The sequence below is a fragment of the Lepidochelys kempii genome, chromosome 3 (assembly GCF_965140265.1).
Source record: "Lepidochelys kempii isolate rLepKem1 chromosome 3, rLepKem1.hap2, whole genome shotgun sequence".
Lineage (NCBI taxonomy): Eukaryota > Metazoa > Chordata > Testudines > Cheloniidae > Lepidochelys > Lepidochelys kempii.
Window position 1 is genome coordinate 30,086,880 of NC_133258.1, and position 18,545 is coordinate 30,105,424.

Sequence of the window (18,545 nt, forward strand, 5' to 3'; positions counted from 1 at the left end):
TCAGCCTGATGAGTATTTGTTTTCTGATATCACCTGCCATTTGGGGGCCCTACTGTCCCATATTAGTTCAGCAAGGAATTGTACTTTTGCTGCAGTGAGCCCTAAAGTGACACCCCCATGACATCCATTTCAGTCCGTCCTTCCTGATTTCTAACACATTAAACAAAATTCCCAGAGATGTTTTCAGCATTAGCACTATTCACCCCATGTTTTTTAGGGGAGGGGGGCAGGGGTTCTGTTAGACATCCTTTAGAATCAGAATATCAGGGTTGGAAGGGACCTCAGGAGGTCATCTAGTCCAACCCCCTGCTCAAAGCAGGACCAATCCCCAATTAAATCATCCCAGCCAGGGCTTTGTCAAGCCTGACCTTAAAAACTTCTAAGGAAGGAGATTCTACCACCTCCCTAGGTAACACATTCCAGTGTTTCACCACCCTCCTAGTGAAAAAGTTTTTCCTAATATCCAACCTAAACCTTCCCCACTGCAACTTGAGACCATTACTCCTTGTCCTGTCCTCTTCTACCATTGAGAATAGTCTAGAACCGTTCTCTCTGGAACCACCTCTCAGGTGTTCCTTGATTGATGATGTTTTGATATATATAATTTTTGTGCAGTACCACAAATGTCTATATGGAAAGGAGCACTTCAAAAATAAATTAATGTTGGTTTCATGCAGGCTTGATTTTTCCCCCCCTACTTCTTGGGTTTAATCATTTATGAAACCTTCCTAAAATTAAGCATGTGCATGCATGCACACACAATTTCAAAAAATTCATTTTTGGAGATTATTTTGTTTTTTCTTTAATTGGTTTATTTTTTAACCAAACTCAGTAGCATTCCCAGACATTTCATTGGATGCTGCTCAAAATTCTCTTCTCTTTCTTATCTACCTGCTCTTCTAATTATTTTTCTTTATTTTAGTCTGTGACAGGGTGTACCAGGCATTCACTGACCCCTGCTGGAGGCCCCACTCTCTTTTCGCAACCTGCCCTAAGAAAGTGTCCTGCTGGAAGAGAAAAGCAGCGGGTTAAGATATCAAGGGGATGCATAGACGCTCTCCCTGGGAGGCAGCAGACCATTGTGGAACCAAGACACAGGGAGGCGCTAGAGAGGAAGAGTCTGTGCTGTGACGTGCGATGCTGTGCCGTGACACAACTGGGCGCTCTGGTGGTGAGTGCACGCTATAACACAATCTGTAAATGGGAATCCTCTGGGATCCCATTCTTCAGCATCACTCTCAAAAGACCTCAGGAGAGGTGGGTGCAGCTTCTTCCACCTTCCGAAGAGGGTCACTCAAGCAATGAGAGACTATCCTTCCTGGCTGTGGCTGAGTATCTCTTGCCTTGCATCTTGTGTAAGTCAGTTCCACCTGGGCAAACTTGATACAAAATGCTACCTGGTTAGCATTTCCTCTCACTTGTACCAATGAGCAGCATTTTACATCCACTTTTCACAGGTATAACCACGCCTACAAGGCACAATGCAGCAGAGAATCAGGCCCACTGCTTCAATAGTACCCCTAGCTGACAGCTTGCTGGGCTGTCCTTACAATTTGTGGCACCCCATGCAAGAATCCTAACCTGTTTAAGAGGGAGGGGTGAATCTGGGCTGAGTATATCTTCTCCTTTGTTCTCATTACTTGTCATTTCTACACTGATAGCACATTTTACTCCTGAAGACAGTGGTAAAACTCTGACTTTAATGAAAACAGGAGCAGACTCTTTGGGAATTAGGAAAATGCTCAACACCTGAGCACAGATCACCCTGATTTGTCTTTTTGTGATAGCAATTACTTGTAGATTTCATGCTTTTCTTAGAAATAATCAGAGACTTTAAAAAAAAAATCTGCCCTGTAGTTACTAACTTTGGAATCAGTCTTTTATCCGCTAAAGAAAATGGCAGCACTCCCACTGACACTATGGGAGCAGGATTCAATCCTTTAATTTAATCTGAGATGGCAAAATGTTTAATCTAGGACTCTGAAAATACTGGCAGAGGGAAAAGAAGTCCCAGTGTAAAGATAGTGCCTCTCAGAATGGTGGCAAGGACAGTCACTCCAAGAGAAAAAAATGGTTACTTTTAAAAGGAGCATTATTCATGAAAATATATGTATATGTGACTCCCCAGCCCAATTTGTTTTTTTCCCCTAGTAACAAAAAGCCCACCACCAACACACACAAAAAATCAATGCCAGTAATCCAGTCCCATGTAAGCAGCCCTACAATAACAAGCCAGTGCACCAGGAGACAAAATAACTTCACAAAGGAAACACATTTCACTGTCAAGACAAAAAGGAAAAAAAATTGTTGAAGTTCTAACAAGCATTTTGCATAACATCCTCTAGATACTGTTAGCCATTTCCGGTCCTCTGCCTTGTTATGGCTGTGGTAAGCATCTGTGTACAGATGACAGTTTTGACATACATAGCATGTGTTGAAATATAGGCATATGCAGGGTAGCTTTAAGAGATGTTTATCCCAAATGTAACTCCATCAACTTCAGTGGAATTACACTAAAGATTAATTTGGCCCAGAATGTCAGCCTTGACTCTGAATTTCTTTCTTTGGTTTGTACCAAAAATGTGATGTGTCACTTCGTTTTCAGTTTGTGTGTGTGAGTGACTCTGCTCCTATTAAAGTTAATGGAACTTTGCCACTGATTTAATCCTATGTTAGACCATGCTGACTTTATCATTACAATCCCCTTATGTAATAAAAGAGAAAACTGTGAAACAGATCAGTTAGATAGTTTAAATTTTCTTTTGTTTTGCAACTATCAGTGGGGGGAAACTGCCTCTGTTAAATTTAGCTTCACAACAGGTAAGCTAAATTCTGAGATAGGATGAGCAACTCTCAACAAAGTCAAGACAAGATTTGGCTTCGCCTTAAACCTCCCCCAAACTACATTTTTAGTACTGTATACATTCTTAAGCAACAGATACTTTACTCCCCTACTTTTTAAATTAACATTGGGTCAAGTTCAGATACAGTGTTAACAGGGTTGGTGAAGGGTCTACTTACACCAGAACTGAATTTGACCAGAGTACAAGAAGACATGTCCTTCCATGTACTGCATGGTTCAGTTAAAGATTTAGGCCCCGATTCTGCAAAGACTCATGTGCTTAACATGTACACAGTCCCGCTATGCAGACTCATGGCATAAAATATGATCTGATTTAAAACACACACACACACACAAAGAAACAATTTTGTGCAATGTCTTATGTGTGAAATGTATCACAAGCAGGTCTAAGTGTCATAAGATTAAATAACAAAATCACAAGCTTCAAATCATATACATTTTAGAGGGAAAATTAAGGAGCAGCAAAATATTTATTTTCACTAAACCTAAAGTTGTTGGTTCAATAACATTGTTAATTTGCAATACAGCAGCTTGTTGACAATAATAATTGCATCACACTTCTATTGCATTTTTCAGCCTAAAGGATTGCATACAGGTTGTGAAACTAAAACCACTGCTGGGGTAGAAAGTAGCAACGGTAGTAGTATCAGTAGGGGAAGGGACATTCTGGAACAGGAAAGCGAGACACACCCCTTCCCCTGTATAAGTCTCTTTGATGATTACTCAGAGACTGGAAGTAAAATTTTCACTCAGGAGCCAAAGTCTGTGAAGTGCCTAAATCCCCTTTGAAAATGGGACTTAGGCTCCTAAGCCCAAATCCTCAAACATGCTTAACTCCCACTGAAATCAATGGGAGCTAGAAACCTAAACACCAAGAGGATCTGGGCATAGTTCACATAGATTCTTTTGAAAGCTTTACCCAGCTTTAAGGGCTCAAGTGAAAGACAGCACATGGTCCTCAATTTATCTACTCTAGAAAGGTAAAAAGGTGAGCTGACCCTGACTGCATTCGAATCTAAACTGGCCCAGCTGAGATTTGAATCCAAGTTGATTTTGAAAGGGTTCCCAGTCAATGACCACTGCAAACCGATGTGAACTTCAGTGGAAATCCCAGAGCCAGGAAGAGGGGATTGGGAGCTGTCTCAACACCCCCACTCTGTTATGAAACCCTTCCAGGAAAAGGAGCAGGACGGAAAGAGGGAGTAGGTGGAGGGATTGCAGCAGAGGGGGCAAAAGCAAGGGTAGGGGTAACCGGAGTGGGTACACAGGAAGGGGAACAGCAGCGAGGAAGTAGCAGCAGAGAAGAACGGGGAGGGGTGGAAGCATCAGAAAGGAAGAGAGGAGGAGGAGGAGCCACCAGCGAAAGGTTGCCTGCCTGGTCTAGACCCAAGGCCTTAGAACGCGGCCCCTGAGGGGAGGGAGGAGAAGGCGTGGCGAACCCGTGCGCGTGTTCGAAAACTCTAACGTCACAATAGCGGCCTGCAGCTGCGGCTCCTGCCCGGTCCCAGCCGATCGGGGCTGGTTTGAGCTGGTGCGTTGTCATAGCGACGCAGTCCGGCCTATAAATAAGAGCTCTGCTGGCGCTACGGCTTTTGTCAGTCGGTGCTCTGAAGCCGGTCGGCGGCAGCGGCGGCTCCTCCAGCCCGGCTCCTCCTCGGGCGGCGCGTCCACTCCGGCAGCCCGCGAGCTCAGCGGGGCCCGTCTCTGAGGAGGAGGCACGGGACTCGGGGACCGACCGGCTGCCGGGCGACGCGCTGAACCATGACGGGCGCTGCCTGAGGTGAGGGGCGGGGGCGGCGGGCGCTCTGCCGGGGGAGGCAGGCAGGCAGCCGGCCGGCCGCTGGAGCCACGTGTCTCGCCAGCCGCGTCGGAGAGGCGGGCTGCGGGCCGCGCTGCGCAGCGTCGCTAACCCAGCTGGAGAGGGGGCAGGGCGGCGGAGCCCCCGGGGCGGACGGGGCTGCGCGGTCCCTGGCGAGAGCCGGCTTGGCGCGGGCAGCCGGCCCCGCGGCGGTTGCTGTAATGGCCCGGCGGCCGCGGCCCCTTGCTCCACCGCGGGCCTGGGCCCGGCACCCGGCTGAGGCGGCCACGGCCTGGCCACCGAGGCGGGCTCGCGCGGCTGAAATGGCACAGAGCCGCCCCGGTGCTTGCAGTAGATCCCTACAAAACGGTGGGCACGTAGCCTGGCCTGAACCGCTCGCGTGGAAGGGGACGCTAAGGTTTCCCGCTACGTTCATTTTGGCTCCTTAAGTTGGCCCACAAGTGAATCCCTGAAATCATCTGCGTTTTGAGAAACCCGCAAAGCTGTCACTGAGGGGTGCTTGCCCGGGGGATTTCCGTGAAGCTGCTAGTCGTAGGACTGTGGCTTTTGTACTTTGGAGCCAACGTATTAAACCTTCACTTGAACCTCTGGGTTTATAGACTTGGATGTGAACGATAAAACTCTTGTCAGTTGTCCTTGAGGGATGCAGGACGTGTGGTCATTTAGAAGACTTAATCTGTAAGAAGCTGCTTGCAGAGTGATGGTCCAGCCTTCCCCGTGTGTTAACTCGGGCATGAGCTAAAACGGCCAGTCGGACAGTTTTGCGGTAACATGAAGAAAGTAGAGCTGTTGTTTCAATTTCATAGTAACTCTTAAAAGAACATTAAGGTTGCAAAGCCAAGAGGCAAAAGTTAAGAAATGCCAGAGTTAAGGTTGCCTATGCAGTCTAAATTCAGCCCCCTTGTATATTAGGATACAGTTTTAATTATATGATACACTATTTTCTCCATAGTATCCTTGCTTCTTTCAGTGCATATGGCAAACAGGGCACTAAATGTGACTACTTGGCATTTTATAGAAATTAAAGGGAGCTGAGGTTTGAACATAAATGTCAATTGCACATGAGTAAAAATCAGGTTCCATTTGTCTCAAATTGGGCACCCAGAAAATGAGTACATAATTGAACACCTGTAAAAAGTTTAGTTTAAGTGACTTACATAGGAACTCTGTGGCAGAGACAGGGAGAAAATGTACCAATTCTCCAGGGTTGCATTCAGCTGCCTTATTTTCTTTTTCCTCCTCTTCCAGTAGTCCCCTGCCTCATTTGTTAAACACCTTCCAAACTTCCCCTCAGATGAGGCAGCAGTCTTACAGACAGTAGCCTTGTTGACTATCTAACCCCAATTTATTTCCTGTCCATTGAATGGAGGAAGGTTCTGGGGGAGGTGGGAGGCTAATGGTAATTAAAGACCCCCTAATGCATACAACACTAGGGCATTTCCTGAGTACTAAATTTTGCAGCCATAACCCTTTTAACATGTGGTGGCTTATGTATTTTCCCAAGCTTAAAAAAAAAAAAACCCTCAACTTTGTCATGTGGAACCATATCAAGCTCCACCCAGGTCACTAGCAGGGTTGGGTTCTTTAGATTCACAGCACAGACTTCTACCACTTAAGTTAATAAAGTAATTGGTTGCCATCCTCCATTTGGACGAGCCTGTAGAGGTGCATGAAATACATATACTTTACTAGTGGGTTTTACAGCTGTTTGTTAGACAGCTGACAAAAACGGAGACTTAGGAATTCTAAGTTCAGTTCCAGATTCTGGAAGGGAGTGTTCTCTAGTGGTTTCAGAGCTTGTCCCTTAGCGTTTGAGTGAGGCTACTTTTCTCTTCACATTGCCTGGATGCTTGAGGGGGAAACATTGGCAGAACAGGAGAAACCATCTTCTGTGCTCATTTGTTGTCACACCAACCTGGCAGCCATGTGGAGCAATTGCAGGGAAAGGCCTATTCAGTCCCTGGTCTGGAACATATTCTAGACAAACAATTGTCAGAGACTTTACCTGCCAACCTCTGAGTATGTGCAGATGGCAATTTTCAGAGACCTAACTTGGCCAAATGTTTGTTGCATATGTAGCTACCTGTAGAGTGACTTGAAAGAGATGAAATGTTAAATGATAGTAAATGGGCATGTTAAAATACTTGTGATGTTTTTTATATAACAACTTGCTCTGCTTAGTGTATAGTCTTCAATGTATTTCTGTTTCTAAAGAAGGCTTTTTAAATTGTCATTTTTCTAAACTTCCATAACTGATTTAATCTTTCTCTTCTCTTTTTTCTTTGAACAGTTTCAATACAACATCATACAACTGCTGCACAGAGAACAGAAAACTTGCCTTAATCTGTCAAGACTTTGCTTTTCTGAAGCACATCTTTGGGTGCACAGTTGAAAGAATTTGAACAAAGCTGATATTTCTTAGTTGTCCATGTAAGTTTGTGGATCTTGACTATCATTTAGTGTTCTGTGAGTCTCTTTGCTAATTTGAATGAACTAACATACTTTCTGTATCCACAGTTTGTTGCATTTACACTCTTAGAAACGATGCTCAGCTTCAGCAATGAGGAGTTTGACTTCACCTTCCTTGATGAAGGCTTTACTGCCAAGGATATTCTAGACCAAAAAATAAATGAAGTTTCTTCCTCTGTAAGTATGCTAGCAAAACATGAGTGCATTTTCTGAAAATATATATTTCTAAGTTTGAGTACAGTTAATATATAAAATTGTTACACTTCCTGCTAAAAAAAAACAAACTATACTGTAACTTTGCAGAACATTGAATTGGGGGCATTCCTGAAGATGACCTGATATTTTTCTTTTAGGATGATAAAGATGCTTTCTATGTTGCTGACCTTGGGGATGTCCTAAAGAAGCATTTCCGATGGTACAAGGCACTCCCTCGAGTAACACCCTTTTATGCTGTCAAATGTAATGACAGTAAAGCTATAGTGAAGACACTTGCTGCTCTTGGTGCAGGGTTTGATTGTGCTAGTAAGGTAAGAGCTTCAGTTGTGTTATTTTTTTGTTTTTTTATGGTAACTTCATATATGGATGTTACAGCTTTGTATAGAACTAGGAGTGTTTCTTGAATGTCAATGTTATATCTTCACACTCTGCTAGCTAGAAACAAGGGTATCTTTCAACAAATGGATGACCTCATCCAGAAAGTAATTTATTTCTTTTTTCCAGACTGAAATCCAGTTGGTACAGAACATTGGTGTACCTCCAGAACGAATAATATATGCAAATCCTTGTAAACAAATCTCTCAGATTAAACATGCTGCAAACAGTGGTGTGCAGATGATGACTTTTGATAGTGAAGTAGAGCTAATGAAAGTTGCAAGAGCTCATCCAAAGGCAAAGTAAGGAGTTTTTGGTTTTGGGCCTCTTAATGGGCTTAACATGTTTAAATTCACCTATCCTGTATTAGCGGTGTCTACTTGGGTAACACACATTCAGCTTTATTTCTAAGCTTTTAACACTCTCACAATTGGAAGAGAACACAAATATTAACGTATTTGTCAAACCCACTAGTTTTATAGTGTATTGGCGTATAAAGAAGGACAATATAAACTTGCTTGCATGTTAAATTTGGTCCACCTTTGTCAACGTTTTACAGCAAAGTTAGCTTATTTTAAATTTGACTTACTAGAAGTCTCTCTCAGCAGTTCTCAAACTGGGTCGGGACCCTGTTTTAATGGAGTTTCCAGGGCTGGCGTTAGACTTGCTAGGGCCCGAGCCCCAAAGCCTGAGGGTTTTAGCCCTGTGCAGTGGAGCTCAGGTTAGAGGCCCCCTGCTTGGGGCTGAAGCCATGGGGCTTTAGCTTTGTCACCCTTTCTACCCCTTCCCAGCCTGGGGCATGAGGCTTGGGCTTTGGCTTTGTTCCCCTGCCTGGGGCAGAAGGGCTTGGGCAGGCTCAGGCTTCAGCCCCCCTCCTGGGGTCATGTAGTAGTTATTTTGTTAGGGGTTCATGCTGCAATAAAATTTGAGAACCCCTTCTAGAAATTACAAACCCCATTCTCCTGACCTGAAACCTATTTCAACCAGATTGTCTGTCTGTCTGCTCTATAAAATCTAGTGGATTGGCACTAAATTGGACACTGTTTCTAGGCTAGTCTTGCGCATTGCAACTGATGACTCCAAAGCAGTTTGTCGCCTGAGTGTTAAATTTGGAGCTACCCTGAAAACTAGCAGACTTCTTTTGGAGCGGGCAAAAGAACTTGACCTTGACGTTATTGGAGTCAGGTTAGTAATAACTATGATCTGTATATACAAACTCTCAAAACACCCATCTAGAAATATGCATTGTAATATCTTTATAAATATGTAAATAACTTCCCCACTCACAAGAACTGACACCATAATCTGCTATTACATATTACTTTTGTCTAAATAGTTGCTTAAAACTTAAATCTTCCAAAAGACAATTGAGATTTGCATCTGTTTTCCAGTTTCCATGTTGGAAGTGGCTGTACTGACCCAGAGACCTTTGTTCAAGCTATTTCTGATGCCCGTTGTGTCTTTGATATGGGAGTAAGTATGAATTTGCTTACCTAAGAGTATTGCTTCTGGACCACTATTGTCACAGTACTGACCATACAACTGACTTTTCAGAATGAAATGCCACTCGAACAAAGTAATGTACAACTTTGGAACCAGAAACTTAAAATAAGAGGCTTTATACCCTTTCCTGTACAGTTAGTATTCAGCTTCATATGGTCAGTTACTTTTTGAATCTTGGTAATCCTTTGATAGTTGACACAATATTTAAGTGTTGTGGAAAAAAGACATCTGACCAATTTAAAAAAACTTGCTGGTTCTCCTGTACTAGTGCTTTGTAAACTGACTAGTCTGTTTTCTTTGTCAGAAGTATCCATAAAATGAAACTCGTAAAAATAAAATTGGTCTTCCAACGGAGTTGGTTTTGACCTATGTTAGACTATTCAAGAATCCCTTCTTTGCTTGACTGTCCCATTTTAACATGGTCACATTGCAGACAGAACTTGGTTTCAGTATGCATCTGCTTGATATTGGTGGTGGTTTCCCTGGCTCTGAAGAGGTCAAGCTTAAATTTGAAGAGGTATGTTGGATTTCTAATTAATACTTGGTTTATCAGGTTGTAAAGGTATTTTGATATAGTAAACTTGGGCAAACCTTTATTTACCTGGTATCTTGCTTCCCTTTTGATTAGTATTAAGACTAGTGGAGTCTGTTCTTGATTTGGAACTGAAGTCGTCATAATTTTCTTCTGTTAACTGCAGAATCAAGTAGAGCACCTTTAGCCTTTTTAAATACGTATATGGCTTTCATTAACAGACCTAGTAAATGGTTTCAGAATAGCAGCTGTCTTAATCTGTATCCACAAAAAGAACAGGAGTACTTGTGGCACCTTAGAGACTAACAAATTTATTAGAGCATAAGCTTTCATGGGCTACAGCCCACTTCATCAGATCCATAGAGTGGAACATACAGTAAGAAGGGGTGGTGGGGGGTGTGTGTCTGTACACATACATACAGAGAAGGTAGAAAGTTGCCATACAAACCATAAGAGGCTAATTAAGATGAGCTATTATCAGCAGGAGGAAAAAACTCTTGTAGTGATGATCAGGATGGCCCATTCAGACAGCTCACAAGAAGGTGTGAGGATACTTAACATGGGGAAATAGAGTCAATATGTGTAATGACCCAGTCTCCATTCAAACCCAAGTTAATGGTATCTAGTTTGCATATTAATTCAAACTTGGCAGTTTCTCGTTGGAGTCAGCTTTTGAAGCTTTTCTATTGCAGAATTGCCACCCTTAAGTCTTTCACTGAGTGGCAGAAGTATTCTACCAGTTTTTGAATGTTATGATTCCTGTTGTCAGATTTGTGTCCGTTTATTCTTTTGCGTAGAGACTGTCTGGTTTGGCCAATATACATAAGGGGCATTGATGGCATATATCACATTGGTGGATGTGCAGGTGAACGAGCCCCTGATGTTGTGGCTAATGTGATTAAATCCTATGATGATGTCACTTGAATAAACATGTGGACAGAGTTGGCGGCATCAGGCTTTGTTGCAAGGATACGTTCCTGGGTTACTGTTGTGTGGTTACTGGGGAGTATTTGCTTCAGGTTGGGGCGCTATCTGTAAGCAAGGACTGGCCTGTCTCCCAAGATCTGTGAGTGAGCATTTTTCAGGATAGGTTGTAGCAGGTATAAATACACAGCATGTGAAAGGATGGGAGTTGCCTTGCCAAGTGGCAGGTCAGTCTGACTAGACAACGTGTACTGAGCGTAGCACTTTGCACTGTTTCATAGCCTTATCCTTTTGGCTCTTGCAATAGCCAGTCTAATAACTTTAGTTTGGTACTTTGTACAGTCACTAACCTTGTGTGTCTCTTGATTAGATCACAAATGTAATCAATCCAGCATTGGACAAATGTTTTCCTTGTGATTCTGGAATAAGAATTATTGCGGAGCCTGGCAGATACTATGTTGCATCAGCTTTCACACTTGCCGTTAACATAATTGCAAAAAAAGTTGTATTAAAGGAGCAGTCAGGGTCTGATGGTATGTAAACCTAGATCTCCTCCTAATCTCATTTGCAACCAGATACAAAACTTGCTTTCAAAGGCTTTTATTTGCATATTTTCATCTCTTTTTAGATGAAGATGATATTAATGGCAAAACTCTTATGTACTATGTAAATGATGGAGTGTATGGATCATTCAATTGCATCCTATATGATCATGCACATGTTAAGCCAGTCTTGCAAAAGGTACAGTATGCCCACCCCTGACCTGGAGGTAAACTTCTTTGGGGGGGAGGGGGCAGCTGAGGGCCACATTAGGATTCCAAAACTGTGTGGAGGGCCAGGTAGGGAAGGCTGTGCCTCCCCAAACAGCCTAACTGCCCCCCTCAGAACCTCCAACCACCCACCTCCTGCTCCTTGTTCCCTGACCGCTCCGCCTACCCCCCTCCACCCCCACATCCACTTACTATGCTGCTCAGAGCACCAGGACTGGCAGCCACGCCACCTGACCAGAACCAGCCACACTGCCATGTGGTCTAGAGCACCAGGGCAGGCCAGTGGCTCTTGCAGCCATGCTGCCCAGCAGGAGCATGCTGCCCAGAGTGCTGGCAGCAAGGCAAGCTGAGGCTGCAGGGGAGGGGCCAGGGGCTAGCCTTCCCAGCCAGGAGCTCAATGGCTGGGCAGGATGGTCCCATGGCCCAGAGTTTGCCCACCTCTGTTCCAGGTAGTAAACCAACATATAGACTGCTCATTCCACTGTGCAAATAAACTCAAGCATAATGCCTTCATATTTCACCCACCCCATATTTGCGTTCATAATATGCCTTCATATTTCATCTTCACCATCCTACCACCACTCCTGACACATTGCCAACCCAGGCATTTGAGCTCTGGGCCATTCAGTGGAGCAGATTCCAAAGCTGAAGATTCCAAAGATCACTCATGTAGGAGGCCCTGCTAGCAGCTATTTTTCTTCTCCACTTTAGAGCTGGAGTTCTATGCCTTTTAATAATCTCCTTCATGGCAACTATTTGTTTGGGAAGACTCATACTTTCAAGGAGGACTAAAGCAGAGGGATAGTCAAAAGTAATTTGTAACTTACCTCTCTCTTCAGAGACCTAAACCAGATGAGGGCTGTTATTCCTGTAGCATATGGGGACCAACATGTGATGGCCTGGATCGTATTGTAGAGCGCTTTGATATGCCAGAGCTGCAAGTTGGTGATTGGATGCTATTTGAAAATATGGGTGCCTATACAGTGGCAGCTGCTTCCACTTTCAATGGATTCCAGAGGCCAGCAATAAATTATGTGATGTCAAGGCCAGCATGGTTAGTAACTTGTCACACTTTTGCTTTAGGTGGGAGAATCTTACTAGGTCTGCCAAGAGCTCTTGATAGTTATTCACTTTAAACAAAACTCCTTGTTGACTAATCCACAGGTCCATTTATTATGAATTGATAGGCGTTACTTTAGAAGACAAATTCTACCTGTAGCTAGCAGGATTTAAAGGGATGCTCTGTCTAATCGTAGCTTAAGACTACATCACTGAGACTCTTCTCTTCTCCTCCCCCTCCCCCCAGGGCCCAAGGAAAGAAATATCCACTCCTGTTGGTTTTCAATGGGATTTGGACACATTGCCTCCTTAAATGCCTCTGAAAATTCCAGCGTAACATAACAAAGATTACTTGGTGAAACTTGCTATATTCTCTTTCTAGATACAGTACTAACAAATGCAGTTTCCCCTGTCTAGTAGGTCATCCCTTTTTGCATGGATCTTTCACATAGCAGCTGAGGTGTCACTTTTTCTGCCAATTTGTGGTTTTACAAAGACTCCATGTGATATTTTTAAATGGGTGGGGGAATAGTAGGCTTAAAATTATGTCAGTCACTTAGGTTGCTTTACAGATACTATATGGATTACTGTTGAGGCCTTCTGACTGGCAAATGGAAAATTCTCTTCATGAGATCTTGTAATGACTATTTCTACACTGGGGTGCTTTACGGGTATGCTGTATCAGGAAAGTTCTGTAGTGTGGATGTAGCTATCCTGGCAGTTACTTTTTAAAAAAAAAAAAAAAACAGTACTGTAAAACCACCTCAGGAGTGAAACTAGCTATACAGTAAAAGCACAATTTTGCCAGCATAGCTAGGTCACTTGGGTGTTTCCCTTCACTGCCCCACATTCTTGAAGGTGTCAGTACATTAGTTTACACTTCATATTTGGAAGCTTTGTATTTTGAATGCAGAAAGGCTGGACACCTAAAATGAAATCATAAATTTAAAATGTGTTAAAGGGGCCAAATGCATACCAGCAAGCTAGATGTTGGGACACCGCTAATTTAAGTTAAACCAGGTCTACACAACAGACTTCTGGCAACATACTTGTGTAAAGTGAGGGGCATGAAGAGGTACAATCCCTAAGTGAAATGCTCTATTTGTTCTAATGAAGCTTAGTGTTCCTCTGGCCTGTTCTGCACTTAAATTCTCCTGGTGTAGCTGTGTCAGGTAGGACTGGAAAAATCACACGCCACTCAACATAACTGCATCTACATTAGGACTTTTGCTATCAGCAAAATTGGGTGGGATGTAACTAGGGTTATGGAGTAGAGACTGAGTAATGGCATGTGCCCAAATAAGTCATTCCAGTCACTGATTCTGAATGCAATTCTGATTTAAAGCTGTACACATTCTACTTCTGAGCAAACCTCCTCCTGTTATCAGTAGATCTGGAGATGGGAGGTCAAATTATGATTTGACTCCAAGATCTACTTGATATTGCAGTTGCTTAAATCAGGGTAAAACATATGGATTGTTTCCTGACTTACTTTTTCCTCTTACTTAGGCAACTAATGCAACAGATTAATGAGCAAGGTTTCCTAGCTGAAGTGGAGGAGCAGGATGTCAGTACTTTGCCACTGTCTTGTGCCTGGGAAAGTGGAATTGAACATCATCCAGCAACTTGTGCTTCAACTAGTATTAATGTATAGATATTGTTTAATTGCAAGTTTGTTTATTGAATATCTAGGGCATTTTGGGGACCATTAACTTAACTTAATTCCTGCTAGAATTTTTAAATGTTTCTTTGGGTTTTTTTGTTAGTCTAGGGTCAGCATAAATGCAACAAAATGAATGACTAGGAGATGGGGGTCACATTATCTGTGTTCCTATGGAAACTATGAATATTTTATATGGATTTTTACTCACTTTCAAGTATGCTACTAAAGATTAACCCTTGACTGTCAGACAAGCATTTGTAGCTTGTATATTGGCAGAATGGGCTGAGCTTAGTGTTGTGACCTAGCTGTTTTAAAATAAAGTAATATTGAAATAACTGGCTAGTCTCTGATGTACATGAATTAAAAACCGTCATGAATGGATGTTTAAATATTGGTGGTTCTATGCCAAATAGATGTAGGAAAGGATGTGCAGTAGATTTAGCTGGTGTGCTTTCAAGACCGTTTTTCAAGGCTAAAGTTTTTAGCATTGCATAGTGTATAATAAACATGGCTCTTCTAGGCTTTACAGTAATACAGATGAGAGCTGAAATACTTATGCAACAGTCAGCACAGGTGGTTAGTCCACTTCCCTAATGGATTAAATCGGATTTTTAATGTCCCTGACTAGTAAAAGATTTTAATGCAAACTAGAAGAAGCTGCTAAAAATAAGATTTTTGTTAAAATTAGTTGGCCAGTAGCATTTTTGGCCACTGTGATATGCTACAGTGAAGTACTCTCAAAGAACTTTGTGAAGGTCAGAATTTACAGTTTGGTAATCGTGGCAAACTGTTTTTTGATGTGGGTGGGGACAAGGGTTGTCAACCCTCCAGGATTGACCTGGAGTATCTGGGAACTCACAATATTATCTTATCATAAAGATACAGGAATTGTACAATCAAAACTGGCAAACCCTAGTGAGGACTGAGCTTTAGAAGTTGAGGCCAGATCCTCAAAAGTACTTAAGCATTTCAGTGCCTCATCCCTCATTGGCCTGCTGCCTAGGGAAATCCTCAGCCCTGGGAATGTTTGCTCTAAGGAAAAAGTAGAACCTGTAAGTCCCTGGTCTAGGTTACTGAGGTCTGGTAAGACACTAAGACTTTATAGCAGCTATATGAAGGATAAACAACTCTTTACTGGCACATATGCTGAGATAGCAAAGTTTTTTAGCTCTTTTTAGAGTTTGTTACAGAATCTTAAATACAGTTCTTAATTTTATAACTTTCAGCCAAAGTTGACTGACAAGCCCATCGCAGGAATAGTGCAGCTATGCTGATTGCATAGGCTTATATATTTTTTCTTCCTATCTGGCCTTCAGTTGAAAATCCAATTTCAACTTTTTTCAGAGCAAATGGTCATCCATTAAAACCCATACCAGTTTCCTATGTCACAAATTTAATAAGACTCAAGATTATATGACAAATAGATGCTTAACATTCTCTACTTCATGGTTTGTCTAAAAATTGAGGGTGCTAGAAAAACTGACACTGACTACTGATGTGCAATATCCCATGCTGCTTTGGCGAGGGATGTTTTAGTTTATCAAAATTCATCAGTGTACTTCAACAGTTGTCTTTTGCTTGCCAAAAAAAAAAGACAAGGCACTACAACAGTTAAATACTGAAGTCCATGATAATGAACATTAAATGGCTGACATGGAACAGCTAGTGCTTCTGCACTGTGAAGATTGAGAAGTTTTGGGAAAAATTATAACATAGTGAGGCAATGCATCACTTTAAGTAACCTTGCACTGGGGAAAGTGGAAGAGGATGCTCTGGTGTTGTGCCTCAGAGGGGACATCTATATTTCTGTAACTTAATGGAACATGTTTCAACTGTGTTCTGTAAACAAGTCTTCCAAAATAAAAGCTTAATTAAAATGAGCAGTTCAACTACTGCTCAAACATCACATCAGTTAATTATAACTTGTTTAGGCCTTGTAAACACAGTTGCATAGGTTCAACTTAAGGTGTGATTTTTATTAGAGTGGCTTAGTTAGCATCACAAATTTCTGCACCTGTTTAAGTAATTCTTAAAATTGCTGTAACTTTCTCATAGATGTACCATGAAGTTTGGCATAGAATATTAGGGTTGGAAGAGATCTTAGGATGTCATCTAGTCCAATCCCCTGCTCAAAGCAGGACCAACACCAGCTAAATCATCCCAGCCAGGGCTTTGTCAAGCTGGGCCTTAAAAACCTCTAAGGATGGAGATTCCACCACCTCCCTAGGTAACCCATTCCAGTGCTTCACCACCCTCCTAGTGAAATAGTTTTTTTACTAATATCTAACCTAGACCTCCCCCACTGCAACTTGAGACCATTGCTTCTTGTTCTGTTATCTGCCACCACTGAGAACAGCCTAGCTCCATCCTCTTTAGAACCCACCTTCAGGTAGATGAAGGCTGGTATCAAATTCTCCCTCACTCTTTTCTGCAGATTAAATAACCCCAGTTCCCTCAGACTCTGTGTAAGTCATGTGCACCAGCCCCCTAATAATTTTCATTGCCCTCTGCTGGACTCTCTCCAGTTTGTCCACATCCCTTCTGTAGTGGGGGGACAAAAACTGGACACAATACTCAAGATGTGGCCTCACCAGTGCAAAATAGAGCAAAATAATCTCTTCCCTTGATCTGCTGGCAATGCTTCTACTAATACAGCCCAATATGCCATTGGCCTTCTTGGCAACAGGGGCACGCTGCTCACTCATATCCAGCTTCTCATCCACTGTAACCCCTAGGTCCTTTTCTGCAGAACTGCTACTTAGCCAGTTGGTCCCCAGCCTGTAGCAGTGCATGGGATTCTTCCAAAGTCCGAGACTCTGCACTTGTCCTTGTTGAACCTCATCAGAATTCTTTTGGCCCAATGCTCCAATTTGTCTAGGTCACTCTGGACCCTATCCCTACCCTCCAGTGTGTCTGCCTCTTCCTCCAGCTTAGTGTCATCTGCAAACTTGCTGAGAGTGGAATTCATCCCATCATCCAGATCATTTATAAAGATGCTGAACAAAACCGGTCCCAGGACCAACACCTGGAGCACTCTGCTTGATACCGGCTGCCAACTAGACATTGAACCGTTGATCCCTACCCATTAAGCCCAACAATCTAGCCAGCTTTCTGTCCACCTTATAGTCCATTCATCTAATCCATACTTCAACTTGGGCAAGAATACTGTGGGGACTGTGTCAAAAGCTTTGCTAAAGTCCAGGTATACCATGTCATCCACTTTTCCCTATATCCACAGAGCTAGTTGTCTCATCATAGAAGGCAATCAGGTTGGTCAGGCATGACTTGCCCTTGGTGATGCCATGTTGACTGTTCCTGATCACCATCCTCTCCTCCAAGTGCTTCAAAATGGATTCCTTGAGGACCTGCTCCATGACCATGCAAGTCCATCTCTAATGACATTGAAGATGGAATCACAGGACTACAGTGTAGTAGTAAATTGACACACTTCTCCAAACATCTGTTTGTTTCACAGGGGACACCACCTCCCACTCATGAATGGGTAACACTGTTACAGGAAAGTAAAATATATACATCTGTAACCCCTTTGGGGTGTAGAGAGCATGGCCCCTTTAAATCTTTTTTCCTAGGGAGCAGTGAGAGAAAGGAGGAAAACTCTGGGGTGGGGTCTGGAGCTCTGGGGAGAGATGGGCTGCAGCCCGGAGGCCCTGGACAAAGTGAAGCAGCAGAGAACCTGCCTGAAGCCTGGAAAGGACAGGTTGGCCAATCGGGGACACCCCAGGACAGGAGCCAGGAGGAGCAGTGTGCCAGGGAGGAATTGCCTGAGAAGAACAGGCCAGAACTGAACCCAGTATCACTGCTGCCCAGAGCTGCATGGGACTGTAAGTACTGGGGCTTGTGACTCTGCGCTGGGAATAAGAAGGGAGGATGCAAGCTAGTTAAGTGGAGAGGTGGTCGCTTTGTGTGGCTTTGCAGAGAGCGGCAGAAGAGGGTACTGGAGGGGTTTGTTGGGGGAAAGTTCACTGGCACTGAAGACAACCAGGAGCACCCAAGACTCATCACTGGACTGGAACTTTGCTCAGGACTCTTGAACTCTGTGTACAGACACATAGCTCAGTGTCCGACCTTTCAGACTGTGCTACCACTGGGCCTGTGGGGCCTTGGTATGGATGCAACTCTGTTCTACTGCTCCCCCTGTACTTCCCCTTGTTGTTTTTCTCCTCTCATCCCTCTGTAAATAAATATCTCCCTTTGTTATATCCATTGTACTTTTCCCGGGGGGGTGGGGTGTTCACTCTGGGGGGTTTGGAACAGGTGCCCCTGGAGTGGCCGGAACTTTCCCTTCTCTTGGCCAAAGCTGCCTGCAGAGCAGACTCCATCTTGGCTACGAG

At 43.3% G+C, this 18,545-nt stretch overlaps 1 protein-coding gene across 2 annotated transcripts; it reads left to right on the top strand.

Moving 5' to 3' along the window:
* Positions 1–968: 968 nt before the first annotated feature.
* Positions 969–14,528, top strand: ODC1 (ornithine decarboxylase 1). Of its 2 annotated transcripts, none has more exons than XM_073336023.1 (12): positions 969–1,171; positions 6,973–7,112; positions 7,200–7,328; positions 7,505–7,678; positions 7,872–8,044; positions 8,793–8,927; positions 9,134–9,215; positions 9,679–9,762; positions 11,072–11,234; positions 11,330–11,442; positions 12,311–12,525; positions 14,040–14,528. In XM_073336023.1, the coding sequence occupies exons 3-12, from the start codon at positions 7,227–7,229 to the stop codon at positions 14,182–14,184; spliced, it is 1,386 nt and encodes a 461-aa protein (XP_073192124.1). In that variant the 5' UTR covers positions 969–1,171; positions 6,973–7,112; positions 7,200–7,226; the 3' UTR covers positions 14,185–14,528. The 2 variants fall into 2 exon arrangements, with proteins under 2 accessions (XP_073192124.1, XP_073192123.1); XM_073336022.1 differs by lacking the exon at positions 969–1,171 and adding an exon at positions 4,434–4,643.
* The last annotated feature ends 4,017 nt before the right edge of the window (positions 14,529–18,545 follow it).